General features: G+C 48.9%; 8 protein-coding genes and 2 non-coding genes across 10 annotated transcripts; 4 read left to right on the top strand and 6 right to left on the bottom strand.

The window, feature by feature from the left end:
• The first annotated feature begins 2,141 nt into the window (after positions 1-2,141).
• On the top strand, positions 2,142-3,452 carry CONPUDRAFT_141808 (uncharacterized protein). The gene is made up of 4 exons (XM_007766483.1): positions 2,142-2,606; positions 2,782-2,877; positions 2,930-3,079; positions 3,138-3,452. Exons 2-4 carry the CDS (start codon positions 2,837-2,839, stop codon positions 3,307-3,309), a joined length of 363 nt encoding a protein of 120 aa, XP_007764673.1. The 5' UTR covers positions 2,142-2,606; positions 2,782-2,836; the 3' UTR covers positions 3,310-3,452.
• Positions 3,453-3,820: 368 nt separating this feature from the next.
• On the top strand, positions 3,821-5,635 carry CONPUDRAFT_47850 (uncharacterized protein; the record flags this gene model as incomplete). Its single annotated transcript, XM_007765851.1, has 10 exons — positions 3,821-3,942; positions 4,022-4,089; positions 4,146-4,188; positions 4,234-4,608; positions 4,660-4,803; positions 4,855-5,049; positions 5,097-5,201; positions 5,252-5,354; positions 5,402-5,477; positions 5,532-5,635. The coding sequence occupies 10 exons, from the start codon at positions 3,821-3,823 to the stop codon at positions 5,633-5,635; spliced, it is 1,335 nt and encodes a 444-aa protein (XP_007764041.1).
• Positions 5,636-5,857: 222 nt separating this feature from the next.
• On the bottom strand, positions 5,858-7,037 carry CONPUDRAFT_117509 (HIT-like protein; the record flags this gene model as incomplete). The annotated part of the gene is made up of 3 exons (XM_007766482.1): positions 5,858-6,405; positions 6,468-6,621; positions 6,685-7,037. 3 exons carry the CDS (start codon positions 7,035-7,037, stop codon positions 6,166-6,168), a joined length of 747 nt encoding a protein of 248 aa, XP_007764672.1. The 3' UTR covers positions 5,858-6,165.
• A 102-nt stretch (positions 7,038-7,139) lies between these two features.
• On the bottom strand, positions 7,140-10,402 carry CONPUDRAFT_134893 (GTPase-activating protein gyp7). The gene is made up of 12 exons (XM_007766481.1): positions 10,360-10,402; positions 10,118-10,300; positions 9,945-10,071; positions 9,781-9,891; positions 8,584-9,734; positions 8,311-8,536; positions 8,145-8,248; positions 7,997-8,096; positions 7,897-7,933; positions 7,681-7,840; positions 7,607-7,624; positions 7,140-7,561 (listed from the first exon to the last, which is right to left on the bottom strand). Exons 2-12 carry the CDS (start codon positions 10,289-10,291, stop codon positions 7,316-7,318), a joined length of 2,454 nt encoding a protein of 817 aa, XP_007764671.1. The 5' UTR covers positions 10,292-10,300; positions 10,360-10,402; the 3' UTR covers positions 7,140-7,315.
• An 845-nt stretch (positions 10,403-11,247) lies between these two features.
• Positions 11,248-11,662, bottom strand: CONPUDRAFT_87554 (ribosomal protein S21e; the record flags this gene model as incomplete). The annotated part of the gene is made up of 4 exons (XM_007766480.1): positions 11,248-11,279; positions 11,328-11,495; positions 11,551-11,596; positions 11,648-11,662. The coding sequence occupies 4 exons, from the start codon at positions 11,660-11,662 to the stop codon at positions 11,248-11,250; spliced, it is 261 nt and encodes an 86-aa protein (XP_007764670.1).
• Positions 11,663-11,909: 247 nt separating this feature from the next.
• On the top strand, positions 11,910-12,930 carry CONPUDRAFT_134891 (PLP-dependent transferase; the record flags this gene model as incomplete). Its single annotated transcript, XM_007766479.1, has 4 exons — positions 11,910-11,930; positions 12,352-12,641; positions 12,699-12,709; positions 12,759-12,930. 4 exons carry the CDS (start codon positions 11,910-11,912, stop codon positions 12,854-12,856), a joined length of 420 nt encoding a protein of 139 aa, XP_007764669.1. The 3' UTR covers positions 12,857-12,930.
• On the bottom strand, positions 12,271-12,355 carry CONPUDRAFT_t19. The gene has a single exon. It is a non-coding gene; the product is annotated as a tRNA-Asn (tRNA).
• Positions 12,931-12,986: 56 nt separating the features above from the next.
• CONPUDRAFT_t23 lies at positions 12,987-13,077 on the top strand. Its single transcript has one exon. It is a non-coding gene; the product is annotated as a tRNA-Ser (tRNA).
• A 419-nt stretch (positions 13,078-13,496) lies between these two features.
• Positions 13,497-14,526, bottom strand: CONPUDRAFT_117500 (PLP-dependent transferase; the record flags this gene model as incomplete). Its single annotated transcript, XM_007766478.1, has 1 exon — positions 13,497-14,526. The coding sequence occupies exon 1, from the start codon at positions 14,331-14,333 to the stop codon at positions 13,497-13,499; it is 837 nt and encodes a 278-aa protein (XP_007764668.1). The 5' UTR covers positions 14,334-14,526.
• A 377-nt stretch (positions 14,527-14,903) lies between these two features.
• Positions 14,904-17,301, bottom strand: CONPUDRAFT_87552 (heat-shock protein 90; the record flags this gene model as incomplete). Its single annotated transcript, XM_007766477.1, has 6 exons — positions 14,904-15,257; positions 15,312-15,706; positions 15,757-16,154; positions 16,202-16,893; positions 16,946-17,190; positions 17,241-17,301. 6 exons carry the CDS (start codon positions 17,299-17,301, stop codon positions 14,904-14,906), a joined length of 2,145 nt encoding a protein of 714 aa, XP_007764667.1.
• Between the last annotated feature and the right edge of the window lie 568 nt (positions 17,302-17,869).

The following is a 17,869-nucleotide window of genomic DNA, read 5'->3' as shown; positions in this document are numbered from 1 at the left end:
ATCATTTCGGTTCGTTCCAGTCTATTCCAGTCTTCTCATGATCGGGAGCAATGATTATGACGTACATCCTGATTGCTGTAACCAGCTGTTATAACCCCACATGTCGCCACCAGCTAAGTATATGTCACTAAGATCTCGTCTGTAGATTTTGAATCTGTAGATTTTGAACAATCTCGGGCTGCGCTACGATAATATGCTCATTCTAGTCAATCCTCGTCTCGATGACAGATTTTGTATCGGTTTTGGGGTACCGTACTCGATCTAAGAAAGAGTAGCTGAGATCATCGTGAATGGATTGATTTTGAGGAATAGCTATACTACAGTACTGGGCATCTGGGTACAATAACAAATGTCAGAGAGTAGCTAAGAAGTCAGTATGATGCGGGGATACAAGTTACATTAATCGGCCGGAGTACTAGAAGAACACGGGGCATAATGACAAAAAAGAAGTGGTGATGTATGCGAGTCTGATAGAAAACTCTTGCTGAAAAGTTGAATATCCATGCTACAGGGGGAAAGGACTTTGTCCTTGAGATCAATACATTTTTTCATCCACATCACAGGGCGTTACGTTCAGCTGCTCCCAACCCTGAACCTTTTCTCGGCCGCAAGTTCCTCAAGCCCACGAGGACGCTTTCTGTTTATGCCCTCAAAATCAGACCGAGAATCTGACACCGGAAAGGCTTCCCGGGGATCGTCATCATATGTTCTAATTAGTCCAGCCATCGCTGCAGAATCGCTCAGAGCGTTGTCCATGGCAGCGATGCCACGAGGCCTAAGGTGGGGCGGCGGTGCCGGAATAAAGCCTGAAGATGCGGGGTGGTGTAACTCAGGCGCCGCGCCGCCCGGAAGGGGTGAGTTCACGCGGGATTTTGACAAGACATACTCCAATCGTGGAGCTTGTTCATCATCATGGTGGACCGGATCTGAGTTGACACTGATAGCGTCAAGAGAAACGAGTGAATCGGCATTACTTGATCGCCGCCCTTTCCTTGCCGCGCGATGCAACGAAGGTGATCCAGGTGAGGAAGGGTGTGAGTACTGCATCGCCTGGAAAGTAGGCATGTAGACGGTAGTGGGAGCACTTTGAGGTGAACCCGAAGCCATTTCCCTGTCAGATGTTGTTGTTCCGAAGGGGTCCAGGCTGGAGTGTTTGCCACGGATAAATGGACTCAAGCCGGTACGTTTCTTCACCTCCTCTATTATCAAATCTAGGCCCTTACCAGTGACGCCCGCTGCAGCCTCGTCGGCAGAGGTACTGCGCAAGTGTGAATCTGGATCGTCGAGACTAGAAATTGTGCCTCCTTCCTTCAAGCGCCTGCCAAGGGCGCCTGCAACCGCGCGTAGCCTGTCATCGTGCGAGCCTAGAACCGAGACGCCCTCAGATCGGCGTGCCCAGTACGAAAACTGAGTATTCGACCAGCCAGAGAGCATCAAAACAGTAGACCGGGTGAGAGTCACGAGTCCAGAAGGAGCAGAGGCATAAGGGTGAGTGAGCGATTTAAGAGGGTTATAGGGATGCCTAACAATGGCAGGATAGATACGTTAGTAAGGCGACACTACACAAGCATGGAGGCACTCACGGAACATATGTTCGAAGCACCTCCTTGACTACTTCAACCTTGACTAGAAAGTCAATGGCAGTGGCTCCGCCAGAACTCAAGGAGTCTCCATCAGCACCCTTGAGCTTCGATCTAGCCCTGGACTTAGTCGGACCCAGCCTGCGTTCAAAAAGACGGGCAGAAAAAGTCTCCCACTTTGCTTTACCGAGCTGGTCTTGCAAAAAGGCAGCGGCATAAGGGTCCGTTTGGGCAGGAGGCTGTTCGTTATCGCGCTTGGCGGGATTGCGATTCTGCGTAACCATAGTTTAATCACCTCAGTCATGGATCACGACAACAGGAGAAAACTCACGATATTTCCAATTCTTGGAGAAGAAGTTGGAGAAGACGAGCCCATGACTGGAGGGAGAAGCGTATGCGCGACTTTTGGAAATGGTGAGGGTGCAGAGAGAAGAGTAAAATTATTGGGATTCGTACTTCGCGGAGTAGAGGGCTTACCCATGATGGGAGCATGACCGAGGGAGGAGGAGGAGGACGGAGAGGAATGGATTGTCCTGTCACCGTCAGGATGTCTGAGTGGTGGATAAACGCCTGGATGCGGGATATTTTGCGAGTCCAGTTGGGAATTGTTGATGCTGTGATTATTGCCATTATGGTGCGGGTGAGGATGGTGTTGTTGTTGAGATGGCATGTCCTGGCCCAGGATATATTGGAAGTCTAGCTGGCCGTCCTGTAAGGGGTACGAGTAGCTGAGAGGAAGCGAGTCTGAGAAAACGTTGCAAGGAGAGTCTTGGTAGGGGCTATAATACAGGTTTTGTTGTCCATTAATTGATACAGGCATGTTTGAACCGAGGCCGTTGTGGAAATGAGCGATGTCGAGGTCGTGATTGGGGGCGTCAGCTGAGTGCGAAGTGTCATGGCTATTGTGGTTGAGCATATGGTGGTGTGTTTCGAGCATGTTGTCGTCTGAGGGAAGGGATGTGTCGAGGAGATTGCGCATGGCCGGCAGCGACGACGTCGGGGACGGTGGTGGTGGAGAAAGAAGGAGTAAGTATATGGTCCCTTGACTGGCCAAGCAAGGAATCCAATGAAGTCAGTATCTTATCGTGAGAAGTAGTTCCCTAATTCAGAGTCGCATCGCTTCTCTCCACAGCAGCCCGGAACCTAATCAAGTACTGTTATTACTTCCTCCAATTGCAACTTTCCTTTCGTTTCCTGGCAGTAATACTTCCGAGTGCTATCCTCATCTCTCAGTCCCTCTCTTTCACCGAAAAGCCATGTCATCCCACCCTGGTCCAGATGCTGGAGGCTCTCGCGGGTCATTCTCCTCTCCGTCCCGCCCATGCCTAAGCTGACCGATCTCCACCCAGACTCCAACCAGAATCAGAATCCTCGGCCCACCGCAACGTTAACTCTTCCTCTCCATCCCTCCCCGAGATCCCTACCGCAGAGGACCTTTCTATTTCGTTAGACTCTATCATAGGTCCCTCTGATAATTCGACAAGCCAGTCCGATCCTCAGTAAGTTAAAGCGAGGCCCAGTTCAAGTCCAGTTCAGTCACCTTTGCTTGCTTTGCAGAGCGGAGAAGGTACAGAAACGAGCGAGCAACGTCATGAAACTCGCCCAGGAGAACGAGAAGCTGAAAGAGGAACTCAAAGCCATGACTGCCCGCCTCGAGGCTGCGGAGAGGAAGCGGAAGGAGCTAGCCGCACAGTCATCTTCGGAGCAGTCAGGCGCGAACAAGTCTTGAGCTTGAGCGTTGACGCGCGTCTTTGCGTTCAGAGTCCATGCCCATGTGCAACCCGTCTAAATGTTATACCCATCGTCGCAACCCTTATTTAAGTTGAGGGCGCGTCTAGACGCTCTTACATTCTGGCAGCCATATGCTTGTAGACGTATTATCTCAGGCGAACAGTAGGACGAACAGTACTTCCTGAGTGGCTGAGCGCGAGCCGCTCAGATGAACATAAGATAAAGTATTAATTGTTTAATGGCATGCTTGGAGTGGATAGCGCGTTTAGGAAGGTGACGATTGAGAGCGACGTCAACGTTTCAAATTTCAGCGCTCAGCAATCAGCGGCCGCGGATTCCGGTTATGATTGGTCTATTCTGTATAGTACATCTGGCCCTGGGGCCTGTACGATCAGTCGCCGCAGATAAAACTGGAGCGTCTAGTCTGGCTTGGCTCCACCGTCTCAACGCCTTCTCTTGCTCTCTCCTCCTCATTCCAAATGGCTGGACGCAGACCCTCCGGTCTCGAAATGACCCCTGCCAGCGGTGGTCCTCGCAGGGGATCAAACAAACCCATTGAGCGTCGTGGTTCATCCAATGTCTCGTCCCGCAGACAATCTATCGACCCATCTCGTCTAGTGCGGATGGACAAGTTGAGTATCTGCCTTCACGCATCTCTTCCTTCTCATTCCCGTCAATGTATGGGTTGTCTGATCCGTGTAAACATCTAGGGTCACTCATGTTGGCGGTACTGATAACTTCAACGTCGTTTTCATCGGCGCAGGGAATATTATGTTTGGTAAGCTATCTGATAATGATATTCAATACTGCCAAGTTTACTTGTGATTCCTTCAGGCTCGGATGAAGGTCCATGGAATCACTCTTTCCGTTTTGAACAGTGGGTGCAGATTCCGAGGGTTTTGCCGTTCTAATGTTTTATCAGCAAACTGGGTCTTCGCCTCAAAGTCGTCGCCATCGTTGACCCCGCTGTCGAGCGTGCCAAGGACGTCCTCCGCAAGAAATGCGACTCCTTTGTCGTTTCCGCGTACCAGGCCACGGAGGTCTACAAAAACTTTGAAGAGTTCTTGAAACAGCGCGACTCATCCCAGCGGATAAACGCGTTCCTCATCGGCTCCCCTCCCATGTTCCGTGGTACCACAACGTCAGGCCGGGACATCGAAATGCAAATAATGAAACATTTCCCTGGAGTCGCCATGTTCATTGAAAAGCCTGTGGCCACAGGCCCCAAGAGCGAGTTGGACGAAGCGTTTAAGGTCTCCAAGAGCATTACAGAGAGTGGAGCCATCTGCTCTGTTGGGTGAGCATGAAGGAAATTTACTTCTGGATGCACATTTTACCCTATTGCCAGGTATATGCTGAGATATCTGAAGGCAGTTCAGATGATGAAACAGATCATTGAGGATAACGGTCTGACTGTCATGGCTACCATTGCACGCTATGCGTGCGCATACGAAGCTATTGCAAAACCCGATTGGTGGGATAAGTCAAAGAGGTGATCGAACTCTGTATATATTTTGTTCAGACTTCCTTAACAACGCCGCAGTGCCGGTCCTATCATTGAACAAGGGACCCACTTCTGCGATCTCTCCCGTTACTTTGGTGGCGAAGTTGACATTTCCTCTGTCACCGCCCACTCGCTTGAATGGGATGAGAATGCTGGTCATTTGTCCAAGATGTCCATCGATGAAAGCAAAATCGCCCCCGAGAACAGGATTCCCCGAGTCACTGCAGCAACTTGGTAGGGCCACTGAAACAGTATCCATAACGTATCTGACGTTTCATCAGGAAATACGACTCTGGCGCTATTGGGAGCTTTACCCACGTCGCAACCCTGCAGGGCCACAACTACAGCTGCGAGCTTGAGGTGCATGCTGATGGTTACTCGCTGAAGTGGGTTGTTCCAGTGTTCTTTTCTAGCATCCCGACTCATGTCACCAAAGGCTTGTCAATCCATATGTACAGCCCATGCTATATATCCGTGAGCCCGGAGATGACCATGAACGCATGGTGACCTTCCCCGACGACGATCCATTCTTCTCTGAGGTAAATAGCCATAACCTGGATAACGAGCTATCTGACACCGCCGCTAGGTTTCCAACTGGATTGATATTATTGAGGACATCGAGGAGGATCCAGATGCCGCCCAGATTTTGAGCTCGTATGAAGGTTGGTGGTTCATCGTAGTCTGAAACCTCATTTACTAATGCCGTTTGACTTTAGATGCTTGTAGGACTTATGAGCTGACCTGGGCTATCCGCGAAGCTAGTGAGCGCTCCCGCGCGGCGAAGCTCGCTGCAAGCAACGTCAAAGTCGAATCTACTTAAAGTGTTGGCGGGCTTACCAAAGACATTGGAATCAAACGCAAAGCGGGAATATAAATAGACGATGGATTCTCCTAGATGTGTAGGATTGATATACTTGAGCTGTGACAAAGATTATAATACTGTCCCGGTACCGGTGCCCTTAGTGGAAATGCTCAAGGAAACGACTACATGCAGTATTAAGTGTGTCTGCACGCTCGATTAATGGTCATGAGGTGATAGAGAGGTTTCTATATTTATACCACGCGTCGAACGCGTGGTCGCGTTAAGTAGCGGCTATGTGACGGTCATCCTGGGTCATCGTCCTCGTCGGGTTCTATCGTAGTCTTTTTGAAGGCCGTCATTTCCCCCAGGAATTTGGCGAGGCCCTCGCGAGGCCGTAATGATCATGAGGTGAAGAGCATCCAACTTGCCATGTATATATTATGAGTAGATCTAATCATCCTTCCGGTACCGTAGGTCCAATGCAACGTGCTCGCGGAGTCATATTCCGTGACAGTCTCAAAGATAGTGAGTAGGACGTCCTAGGACGCTCATATCTCTTCCACCCCTTCGACATGCTGCTTCTTCGCGTTGCCCGCGAAGCTATCGGCCTGTCCTGGACCTGACTCGCGCTTTCGCTTTTTCTCTGCAGCTCTTTTAGCTTCCTTATCCCATTCCTCCTGCAAATGGTTTTTCAGTGTAGGCATATTCGGAAGAATGCGGTCGCATCGCCAACACACGAGGCTCTCCTTTAAGAGCGGTTCATACTCGGAGGGTTTCAACCTTTTTTTCTTCAAATAACCCAGTATCCTTAGCACGTCATGGCAGGAAAGCACTTGGAAACGGCACCTACAGTAGCAAAGTATTTTGGCTCCTCTTCAAACCAAGACAAAACCTCCTCCAAATGAAGAAAGAACCCCAGCTTTGGATGGAAAGAATTGTAATGCTTCTTGTTCTTTAACTTTGGAGAACATAAGTCACTCGAAATGACATGAAGGTGGATATGCCTAAAAGCCCGCAGCCACGTCTGTCAGGTCTGAATCAGGATTTCACAAGTACTAAGGATTCACTCCATGCTGGGGACCGCGTGGAATCCCACCCAAATGTCCCAAGAGTAGCCGTAACGCTGGACCATTTCTTCTCTGACAAGCTCTTTCGTTTTCTCGGCTTGCGCTGCGAGTTCATCCAGAATCTTTTTGGCGTCCTTTTTCTGGCATGAGAGGAGAGAACGTAATCCAGACAGTTCGGAAAGCGTCAGGGAGCCATCCTTGGGTCTGGGAAGTACAAGGAGGTGAAAAGTAGCCTTCGGATACGCGTCAAAGATGGTCAAGTAAGAGTCGGTATAATCAAGGAGCACGGAGGGCGGAAGACTGGCGGGATCAGGATTCTGAGCGTGACGTCGCAAAATAGTGAGTGTCGACATGAGGAAAGTGTGTTCGTGCAGCCATTACGTCCTCTTTTCAGGAGACTTTGTAGAGGTGGTGGATGACGTGAAGTCGAAACGAAGTAAATCTCACGACTATGCGACCCTGTAGCTAGGCATACACGTGCCCTCTTATCAAATACAAGATACAATCTAATCGAACAGTTAAGTCGTACAAAAATCTGGTAATCTGAATACCAGAATATTACTTAGTACAGGAAGGCATGTGGCGACGTTGACCCAAGATTGTGCATGTGTTACTTTATAAATCATCCAACTCATCGTCCCGCCTTCAAGAGGTCCCGAAGATTGTCACTTAGAACGGGCATCTTGACTTTAACCTGTTCGTCCTCTTGAGCGCCTCCTTTCGTCGTCTTGCGACGCTGCAGAGTGGTTAATGAAGAAGCTTCATCGGCTCTTCGCCTGTCTATGTCGGCCACGAGCTGCGCGAAGGATAGGAACAACACTTCCGCCTGAGCTAATGTCGAATCCAGCTCGATTGTCATTGATAATTCGTTGCAGTACTGAAACGAGATTAGTTAGTTTCAACAGAATGACGACAGTGTTACCTTTAGGATTTCATCGAACTGCCAGAATGATTTCAATATGAAGTGAGTGTGCACTTTAGAATTCGATGACTGACCTCCACTAGATATCGCAAGATCATATCCCGATGAGACTCAAGAATGGCTAGCGCGACAAACAGAACGAAATTGTTACTGTAATAGTCAGTCCAAAATACCTCCCAGAGGCGCAGTACATCATCGAAGGAAAATTCCCTCTTGAAAGCAATGAGCACCCATCTATAAAACACGCATAGTATCAACGGTAAATCCCGTAATACGGAAACGTTGCTCACCTGAAGCAGAAGAACAAATTCAGCCCATCTGCTTGTTCTAATGTCGCATTATGTAGCATCAGCTGTAAAAGCAGGCGAGCAGAAAAGCGGTAAGACAAACCAAAATGGCGGTATAGCTCTGGATCCATCATGCCAATGAGTTCTTGCAGTGCCGAAAGTTGCCTCTTCATGCCACTCTGATCTCGCAAAAAGTTCTGTTTCTAAAGGATGTTAGCCAAAGAGGTAGAAGCCTGCGGTGAACGGCACACCATTCGTTTCATAACCTCCACAAAACACCAAAAGGTCAATTCCTCATCCGATCCCATGACGACAAAGATGGGTGCACAGAGATCTGACATGCCCTGAACGTAACCTTCATCGCATATTGTGGGTAACCTGTTCCAGAGAATAGCCTGGAGTGATAGGATGACTTACCCAATTCTTTGTCATAGAAGTTGTACGTCAGCAAGATCCCTGCTAGTCGATCTATATGCTCGTTGCTAGGGGATTGGGCACCTATGTCCGTCATCTGAGGAGAGATGGTAGAAAATCGCGTTCGGCGCTCGTCCTCAGCCGCTGTCGACGAGTCTGCGTACGTAGTGGAGAAAAGAGGCTGGGTTCGATCCGTTCTTCGACAGTCAACATCAATGCGATGACGCTCCTATTACGGTTGTTAATTATTGTCAGGGTCATGGAAAGAGGACACACCTCAACGACGTCATGACGGTCAAATATCTCGGACACTCCAAACCACTCTGCTTTGATATCGTGAAAGCGTTGTCGTTTTTCATCCCATTGACGAGCACGCTCGGCTGCGTCAACGTCCCATTCAAGCACGCCAAGTAGGAGAGGCCATATCTTTCTTCGTATAAAGCCTTTCGGTGAAATGCCGCGTCTGAATACTTCTCTTCTCATCTCCTCGACGCGAATCTTCGGTTTTCCGTCCGGCCCAAACCACTTCTGCCAAGTCTCTTCATCAACCGGGTGAGCAGGATCTCGGGACATCTTAGGAGCAGGGAGGTTTCTTGTGGTCTGAAGAAGCTCAAAGACACCCAGGGGTGAGGTCTCCAGTGCCATGTCAGACGAGGAAGGAAGCGCCTGAGCTTCTCGGCGTCGCGCTCTGTCTCCTTCTTCTGCAACAATGCGCGCCCAGCGAGCAAGATATACGCGGGCGCTCTCAAATTCTCCGACTCCTCCTTTTTCTACCCAGCTCCCCCATTCCCACTCACCCTTAGCATTGACAAGACTCTTGACAGGGTCTGGAAGATGGGGAACTATGGGTTTGGCTAGTGGATGAGATAGTATGTTCTGTGCGGCATGCCTAGTAGCCCTAGTGATATTGGTGAACGACTGTAAAAGTGCCATTCGTGCTTGCGACGAAGATTGCTCTGAGGAGATGGACGGAGGATAGAGCGAGCGATGAAGTACCGACGAACGAGTGGAATAAGGATTTGGAGTCGTTGATGGCGCGCTCGATAACGGGCGGGGCATCCGGTGAGCAGGCACTGGAGAGTGAGAATTCACATACGATGACTGCGCGAGAATATCATCCACGGCGTCGTCGTCATAGATTTGTGTAGAGTGAATGTCTATATCTGCTTTGGAAGGATCTACTATGAAGAGCGAGGGCTGCAAAGTCGAGCGCAGAAGATGCGCATAAGACCGCAAGCGAGAGAGAAGTAACTCGCCTCCCCAGGAGGTCACTGGACGGTTTGACTGCGGAGATGCAGGCGGGTAAGATGTAGTGGACTGCGTTCGATCGGGTCGGGGGGGCAAGGTTCCAGAAAGCGACTCGTCATCGTGGAAGTATAAGGTTGGAAGTGTGGATCCGTTGATGAGATTCACAGTGACTGCTCCGTCTGGAAGGGGGTTAGCTATGCATCACAGCGTAAATGTATGACGTACACCACGATGACAATGTCGGCGGCTGAACTACTAACGAGTAGATAGAGGTCAACGAAACGGAAAATGCGTATGATTCCGGTCTTCGCGTTGGAAAATCAATGAGAACCGCATCTAAGGAAGGTAGATTGGATGCACCCTGTCACAGCTGTAGAACACCCACACACCTTCGTCTTCTTCATCTATATCTATCTTTTCCTCAGCTTTGAGGAACTTGTCCCATTCATTAACACCTCGTTCATGGAGCAGCTTCTCAGGGATCCATGCAAGTAGATAGGTTGGATTAACCGCCTCCTGTTGACTGTCAAGCGACCACAAACTAAGAGAGGGGAAGGCATACCCGTTTCACAAGCGCTACGAACCCCGGTATATTGTCCTTGGAATATGCCGTAGGATTGATGTATACTTTGGATTTGCTATAGAGGAGTCGATGCTTGTCGTCTTCGGATCCAACAAAGGATGTCGGGCTGACAGTGTCAGTCCGAACAGGGGGGTCATGAATGATTTCTACCATGGAGTCAGACTGAACGATGGAAGGAGTGTAAGTGTTTATCCAAGGTCGAAGGCGAGAAGGCGACCTACTGAGCTTGTAGACAAACGGCTGTTGGAGTGTGGTAGGTTGTTGCCTCTGCTCATCTGAGGGTGACTGCGCTGTGCACAGGCAATAGCGCAGTACCGTACCCCTTAGGGCCGCGGCTCCGTACTCACATCTGCGCCCTCTTACATCATCTTACATAATCACGGATACTGTAATGCACAACGGTAGCTGGGGAAACCGTTTTGAGATCAGTACCAAAGATTCCGGCGGGAATGCATGGGCCAGGAAACATCAAGCTCAACGTGACACATGCCACTGGCAAGTTCAAGAAAATCTAAGCTCCTTTAGATACTGTCCGACGGAGCGATGTACACTAGTGTGTGAGTATGCGTATGTCTTCCACCTAGGCTAAGTGATAGGCCTCGGCCGCGGCGTGCAAGGTCTTCGATCTTACCTTAGTACATGATGGGTTGGGAAGATCCTCGCCAATAGTAGACGCTTCAAGCACCCTCCACACCTCAAATTATACGACGCTTTGCCGAATTTATTTGTACGGAGATTCGTGTCGTTGAAGGAAAAACCAAGGAAAATTTATCTCATTAAGCCCGGCGGCCCAGACCGACTGAATATCGAATACAGCAAGAATAAATGGCAAGTTCAGGCAGGATGTGCCATTGCACGTTATATAATTACACCTGCACCTTGGGACGAACAAGTAGATGAACAGGAAGATAGCACATGCATGCGAAGCAGCCATATGGGAGTGACAGCAAGTCTTGTCCCCATGAGAGGATGTCCCAGCTGACATTCTAGCTAATATCCCAGAGTTTTTTTTTGCTGAAAGACATGGCGATGACGGATGGTAATGAGCGTCATGAATGCCACATTGACATAAGAGTGACGGAAGATACATCTGTGCTACATGGCAGCTTTTACTTTTGGTATGACCAGACATTACGCAGCACTGAAAGCCCATGAGAAACGCACTACAAACAGACAAGATTATACTCACATCCAGCCTTGGTAGCCAGTCGGTTTATTGAGTCATCACTCTCACCCTGCGACCGAACCTGACCGCACAGAGCAAACGACGTGTAGGTGTTAAGGGCTCTGCCATTAGAATCAACATCGGCAACGTTGATCTGGACCGACGCATGGTCCTTCGATGTGATAAGGCGGTCTGAACGTGTTCACATTAGAGTCTGGCGTTTAAATGAATATTAAGGAGGACTCGCTGGTAGCCGCACACTTGCGGGGAACATAGAGATCAACGAGGACACCCTGGGATATATTAAGCTTCACTCAGAAACACTGTTTAGACCTCGGACTCACCTGGTCGTTTTCCATTGCGAAGCTGAATGTTTGTGGCTTCCTGGCGTAACCGTGCAACCGCTAACGCTTAGACCGTGGAAATATTTCTACGCAGAACTGTACAGTTCTTGCCACGTGCTCGATTGAAATTGTTCCGCATTATTCTCTCATCAACTCTAAAATATGGCACAGCCCGATCATATATTTGCTGATTAAAATATTAAAAGATAAAATATGTTAATTATGCAATCTTTAAATTTCATATGTTCCGTCGAGATTGACTATGACATTTAGCGCACCCCAAGTAATAATGTCCAAATAGTGCGGAGATACTGAGCTCGAGCAATTAATAACTTTGTGCATACTTCACTTCAGAATGTCGCAAAAATCGTATGTTGGTGGGTAGGACAAGTCACCGGTGAACACGCCTGGACACACCCAGGGTTTTAAACAGATACACTCGGGAAAAGTCAGCGGGTGACCACAAAGTAAACAAGAGATGACCAGCGGTAACCATCTTGATCATATCAGACATTCTGGATCTAAGAGTTGTCGAGCGAAGGATGAGCTTAGCGTCTGAAGTAGGACCCACCAGCAGCGCATGTATGGTACACTCAAGCAAGAGGATATATAAATAAAAAGTCTGCCCCGGTGAGGCTCGAACTCACGACCTTCCGATTTATTGGATAGTAACAGTCGGACGCTGTAACCAACTCAACTCCAAGAGTCTCTACAATACGCCCCCAGTACTCTCCATCTACATCACTGGCCTTGTCATGGAAGACATCAGTCGCAACGGTGGCCTAGTCAAGTACGCCAAGATGACCAAAGAGAAAGCAGCCAAGGTATATGAAGCCCTTCGTGAGGGCGAAGACCGTGGCATTTTGCGAGAGAAGGTCAAAGAAGGCTCGGGGAGTTTGATGAACATCGTATTTGACGTCGTAGGCGATGGCATGGAAACGAAGTTCATCGGCGGTGCGGAGAGTAGAGGTATGAAAGGTCTGAAGGGACATAGGTAAGTCGCTAGGGAGCATATTCCAAGGTATGAACTGAATATTTTTTAATGTTACAGGTCCGTCGGGGGTAATGTCATTTCTCTAAGACCCAGTGCGAGGGCTAATCTCTTGCCTAGGGATCCGCGTTTCATTATACAATGCTGTTACAGTTGCGAACGTGGACGTACTTGCGACGTACATGCGGGAATTCATCAAGGAGAATGGGGCAGCATAACGCTGCAGCTACGTACTGCTCACTGTACATATACCACTCGTTTTATGTACAAATCCTTGAGAACATTGTTTGCCCAGTGGATGCAAGACGTCGCAATGATCTTATATTTAATTAGATAATTGCTAAACAAGTCACTTTGCCGGAGTGGTTAACGGGATCGCCTGCTAATTCAGCACAGCGGTTGGGCTTTGCCCGCGAGTGTTCGAATCGCTCAGGTGACGCATTTTTTGTGCTTTTCAGGAGCAGGCACTGTGGGAATTATACACAGCGGGAATAGCCCGATAAGTTCTCGGGACTTATGGTGGAAATATTGAAGACGTATTTTAACTTTGTTTTGCAGGAAAAGCGAGACTTATTTGGTACTTAGCGGGGCGATATTCTGATTAAATTATCTTTTGTGACCAAATTGGCCGTGTCAAGTGTGAATCGCCAAAATTTATTCAAAATGCGTCCTTGGTAAGTTCCAAAATAAGTCTCGCTGTCCTGGCAAAATTTCATTATATTGCATCCACAATATTTCCACAATAAATTCTGAGAACTTATTGGGCTACTCCCCCTGTGTATACTCCGTGAGCATGAAGGATATGTGTACATTTTGGCCGTGACAGGTCTCTGTTTTCTGGTGACATATGCGGCTATTTCATGCGAAGCCATGTGCCCCGTGGCCCGCAAGCGTTTTGTACGACATGCTAATGGGAATCGGTGCTGCACCAAGCTTAGCAGCTGCATCCACGTCCACGATACAGTCGTTCCGGACAATAAGTATAGTGAGGCCAGCCGGGCCGACGTTTTTCTGTGCACCAGCGTAAATGATAGCGTGGTCGGCCAGACGAGGTATGGGACGAGACATAAACGAGGAAGAGTAATCTCCAACAAGTGGAGGAAGGTGATCACTCTTGAGTGAAACGAATGGGAAGGAAGCTGGTGAGCCAGGGTCATCAGAGAACTGCACGCCGTCTACAGTTTCGTTTTCGCAGTAGTAGATGAGTGCTGGTTCGGAGGAGAATGTGTATGAATCATGGAAGGGGATGTTGTCGAAAGACTTCTGGTCTTTGGAATGCTGGCGTGCATCGACGACAATGTTGATTCTGCTCCCGCCGAGCCTAGCGGCTTCTTCAACTGCCTTCTTGCTCCAGGAGCCCGTAACGACATAGTCCAGGATGCGCTCATCATCGGAAAGGTTTGGGTAAAGTAGCCGGTGTCTTGCCAGTAAGTTCAAAACGACCGCAGAGAACTGAGCGGTTCCACCGCCTTGAGTGAACAAGATTGTGTGCGTGTGAGGTACATCAAGGAGGGTCCTGATGCGGCTCTCGACTCTGGTTATGTAGCTGACGAACTCCTTCGAGCGGTGCGAGATTTCGGCCACCCCTATACCGGTCCCTTCGAAGTTCCATAGCCCTTTGGCAGATTCTTGTAAGACAGATGCTGGCAGTGCCGAGGGTCCTGCCCCAAAATTGAGTACCCTCTCCGCCTCCATTATGTGTGAATGACGATCTTGCCGAGGTGTTTATGGATGAAAGCTGAAAGCGTGACGTTGCGATTCAAATGGTGAGTCGTGGAAATATGACTAGTCGAACCGGAGTGGCAAAATCAGAAAGTACTTGATAAGATTTGGATAAGAAATATTATAAGCCAGACCACCACGCGTAAACGACTTGACACGCGACCAGAAGAGCTTGATCAGGTCGGAGTTAAGTACATGTATACTGACTAGCAACGTTTGGTACAAAATATGATATCTAGATCTTCTGTAGAGCAAAGCTTGTCAAATAGAAGGCACGGTGGATCAGACTAATATGGCATAATACTGAGCGGGTGCTACGCTTCCTTAAATGTCGTGATGCGAACACTCTATCGATGAGTGCTTACGCGCGAAATCCTCAACGTATAAATGTCAAACCAAAGAAATTGTGCACAAGATGAATTCTAGTTGAGATTGATGCTATGCTTTATTTGCGTACTGTACGGAATCGTGCAACCGAAGATGATGAATATGCTTAATACAGAGTGAAAATGCAATCGTGGAAGTCGTTAGTGACAAGTACATCTAGTCAATCTCCTCCATCGCCGACGTCGAAGCGCCTTCCGAAGCCGCGGGAGCGTCACTTGAGGCGACAGGAGCCTCCTCCTCCTCATCAACGTCAAGACCCAGACTGATCATGCGGTTGATACGCTTGGCGAAGGAAGTAGGATCCTCCAGCGAGAAGCCAGAGGTGAGCAAAGCGGTCTCAAAGAGCAGGTACGTTAGATCGCGAACAGATTTGTCCGCCTTATCCTCCGCAACCTTGCGCTTGAGCTCCTTAACGATCGGGTTCTTGGGGTTCAGCTCAAGGGTCTTTTTCGAAGCCATGTAAGAGGACATAGAAGAATCACGAAGAGCTTGCGCTTTCATGATGCGTTCCTAAGAAAAAGCGATGATGAGTCAGGAGCTTCAAATCACGATAGGGGTGCTTACCATGTTCGATGACCAGCCGAACTGACCAGTGACGAGAACGCAAGGGGAGTCGGTGATGCGGTTCGAAACCACGACCTTCTCCACCTTGTCGCCGAGGGCGTCCTTGATCGTGGTGCAGAGATCATTGAACTGAGAAGCTTCCTCTTCGCGGGCCTTCTTCTCGTCCTCGCTTTCTTCCAGCTCGAGACCTTCCTTCGAGACACAAACGAGCTTCTTGCCCTCGAACTCCTTGAGCTGAGTGATGGCATACTCGTCAATAGGGTCAACGAGGAGAAGAACTTCGAAGCCCTTGCGCTTGAGGACCTCCAAGAAGGGAGAGTCCTTGACGGCAGCGAGAGACTCTCCAGTAAGGAAGTAAATGGACTTCTGGACCTCAGGCATGCGGGTGATGTAGTCTGGTAATCGGGGTTAGCGTAATGCTTAGAATCGACATAAGAAATTATACCCTTAAGCGACGTCTGTTCGTCCAATGACTTCGTCGAGAAGAACCGAAGGAACTCGGCAAGCTTGCTGCGGTTCTGGGCATCCTCGTGAATACCAAGCTTGAGATTCTTGCCGAACGACTCGTAGAACTTGCTGAAGTTGTCCTTGTCCTCAGCGATCTCGCTGAAGACATCCATGCACTTCTTGACGATATTCTTGCGGATGACCTTCAGAATCTTGTTTTGCTGTAACGTCTCACGGGAGATGTTGAGAGGGAGGTCCTCGGAATCGACGATACCCTTGACGAAGTTGAGGTATTCGGGAATGAGATCCTCGCAATCGTCCATGATGAAGACGCGGCGGACGTAGAGTTTGATGTTATTGCGCTTCTTCTTCGTCTCGAAGAGATCGAAAGGGGCCCTAAAGAATGTTAGTCAACCGTGCCAGGCGCCGCAGTGACAACCTACCGCTTGGGCACGAAAAGAATAGCCTTGAACTCGAGTTGACCCTCAACGGAGAAGTGCTTGACAGCCAGGTGGTCTTCCCAGTCGTTCGTCAATGACTTGTAAAAGGCGCTGTACTCCTCTGCAGTGATGTCAGATGGGTTACGAGTCCAGATAGGCTTCGTCTTGTTGAGCTCCTCGTTGGTCGTCTCTATCTCCTTCACCTTCTTCGTTTTCTTTTTGGGCTTGTCGTCCTCGTCTTCGACTTCTTCGATCTTAGACTCTTCCTTCTCGTCTTTTTCTTCTTCCGCCTCGTCGTCTTCAACTTCCTGTAACCCAATCAGTGTTGGCCGCGTGTTCAAATATCGCTCACGTACCTTCTCAACCTCCTTCGTCACGGCAAGCTGAATAGGATAAGAGATAAACTCGGAATGCTTCTTGACGATGTCCTTGATCTTCTTCTCCTCGAGATACTCCAGCTGATCTTCTTTCAAGTACAGACGAAGTTCGGTACCACGACCGAGAGATGGGTTCACCGTGTCAGGAGTTATCGTGAAGGTACCACCAGCGGCGGACTCCCAGATGTACTGCTCGTCGTCGTTGTGTTTTGAGATGACTTGGACGCGCTCGGCGACAAGGTAGGCAGAGTAGAAGCCAACACCGAATTGGCCAATCATCGAGATATCGGCACCGGAGCTCAATGCCTCCATGAAACCCTGCAAGCCAGACGCTCGAGTCCGATCGAGAATTGAAACTCGAGTTACTCACCTTGGTGCCAGACTTGGCAATCGTACCGAGGTTGTTAACGAGATCAGCCTTCGTCATACCAATGCCGGTGTCACGGATGCTGAGCAACTTGTTCTCCTTGTCAGGGGTGATGCGGATATAAAGATCCTTCTCCGTGTCAAGAACAGTCGGATCGGTGAGGGAAGCATAGCGGATTTTGTCTAAGGCATCGGAGCCGTTGGAGATAAGCTCACGAAGGAAGATCTCCTTGTTAGAGTAAAAGGTATCTAACACAGGATGAGCTATCAATTGAATGACAAAAAAGAGTGGCACTCACTGATAATGAGATCGAGGAGCTGGCTGATCTCAGCTTGGAAGCCGAAACTTTCGGTGGCCATATCGATCTAGGAAGTAGATAAGTTCCATGCTGAACACGCACTAGGGCGAATTGCTCACAAAGGCTTTTGGTGGATAGAAAAGAAACGAGGAAGAGGAGAAGGGTCAAAGAGTAAAGAGGCGCGTTTGCATCATGAACTTTATGTACTCTGAATTTTCCTCGTTCTCGAAGTTTCGAGGGATCAGACCAATCTCACGCGCGATCGCTTCCAGAAGATTCCATATCACTTGCCATTTTCAGGTCAATCCCTTTCCTCACAATCGGCATTATCATAAAACGGATCCAGACAAGCGTTTCTGACGTCGAAGCGGCATATTGAGCACAGGAAAGAAAGAAATGAGATGTAGTGCATAGCACGATCTGTGCATCCTGAGTATTGGCAAAAAACATAAGTTAAATCAGGTACGCGACTGGTCTAGCTGACAGCACTAGGAAGCCGTCGGAAGGCCGACTGTGCTGCAACATCGATAGTTCATACAGACATATATATCTGTATAATGCATATGAGCTTTATCATGAGGTGTAAATTTATCGAGTACTATTAATATTGCTTCATCAAATCAATGCAA

Source organism: Coniophora puteana, assembly GCF_000271625.1.
Source record: "Coniophora puteana RWD-64-598 SS2 unplaced genomic scaffold CONPUscaffold_2, whole genome shotgun sequence".
Classification (NCBI taxonomy): Eukaryota; Fungi; Basidiomycota; class Agaricomycetes; order Boletales; family Coniophoraceae; genus Coniophora; species Coniophora puteana.
Note: the sequence above shows the minus strand (reverse complement) of the source record. Positions and strands in the feature narration are given on the sequence as shown.

Excerpts from the sequence above, each read along its gene's own strand:
- CONPUDRAFT_141808 (XM_007766483.1), top strand. The coding sequence starts at position 2,837 with ATGTCATCCCACCCTGGTCCAGATGCTGGAGGCTCTCGCGG. Across the intron at positions 2,878-2,929 it reads GATGCTGGAGGCTCTCGCGG|ACTCCAACCAGAATCAGAAT; the intron begins GTCATTCTCCTC and ends ATCTCCACCCAG. Across the intron at positions 3,080-3,137 it reads ACAAGCCAGTCCGATCCTCA|AGCGGAGAAGGTACAGAAAC; the intron begins GTAAGTTAAAGC and ends CTTGCTTTGCAG.
- CONPUDRAFT_134893 (XM_007766481.1), bottom strand. The coding sequence starts at position 10,291 with ATGGTAGAAATCATTCATGACCCCCCTGTTCGGACTGACACTGTCAGC. Across the intron at positions 8,537-8,583 it reads ACCGTCATGACGTCGTTGAG|GAGCGTCATCGCATTGATGT; the intron begins GTGTGTCCTCTT and ends CAACCGTAATAG. Across the intron at positions 8,097-8,144 it reads TGGAGGTTATGAAACGAATG|AAACAGAACTTTTTGCGAGA; the intron begins GTGTGCCGTTCA and ends AACATCCTTTAG.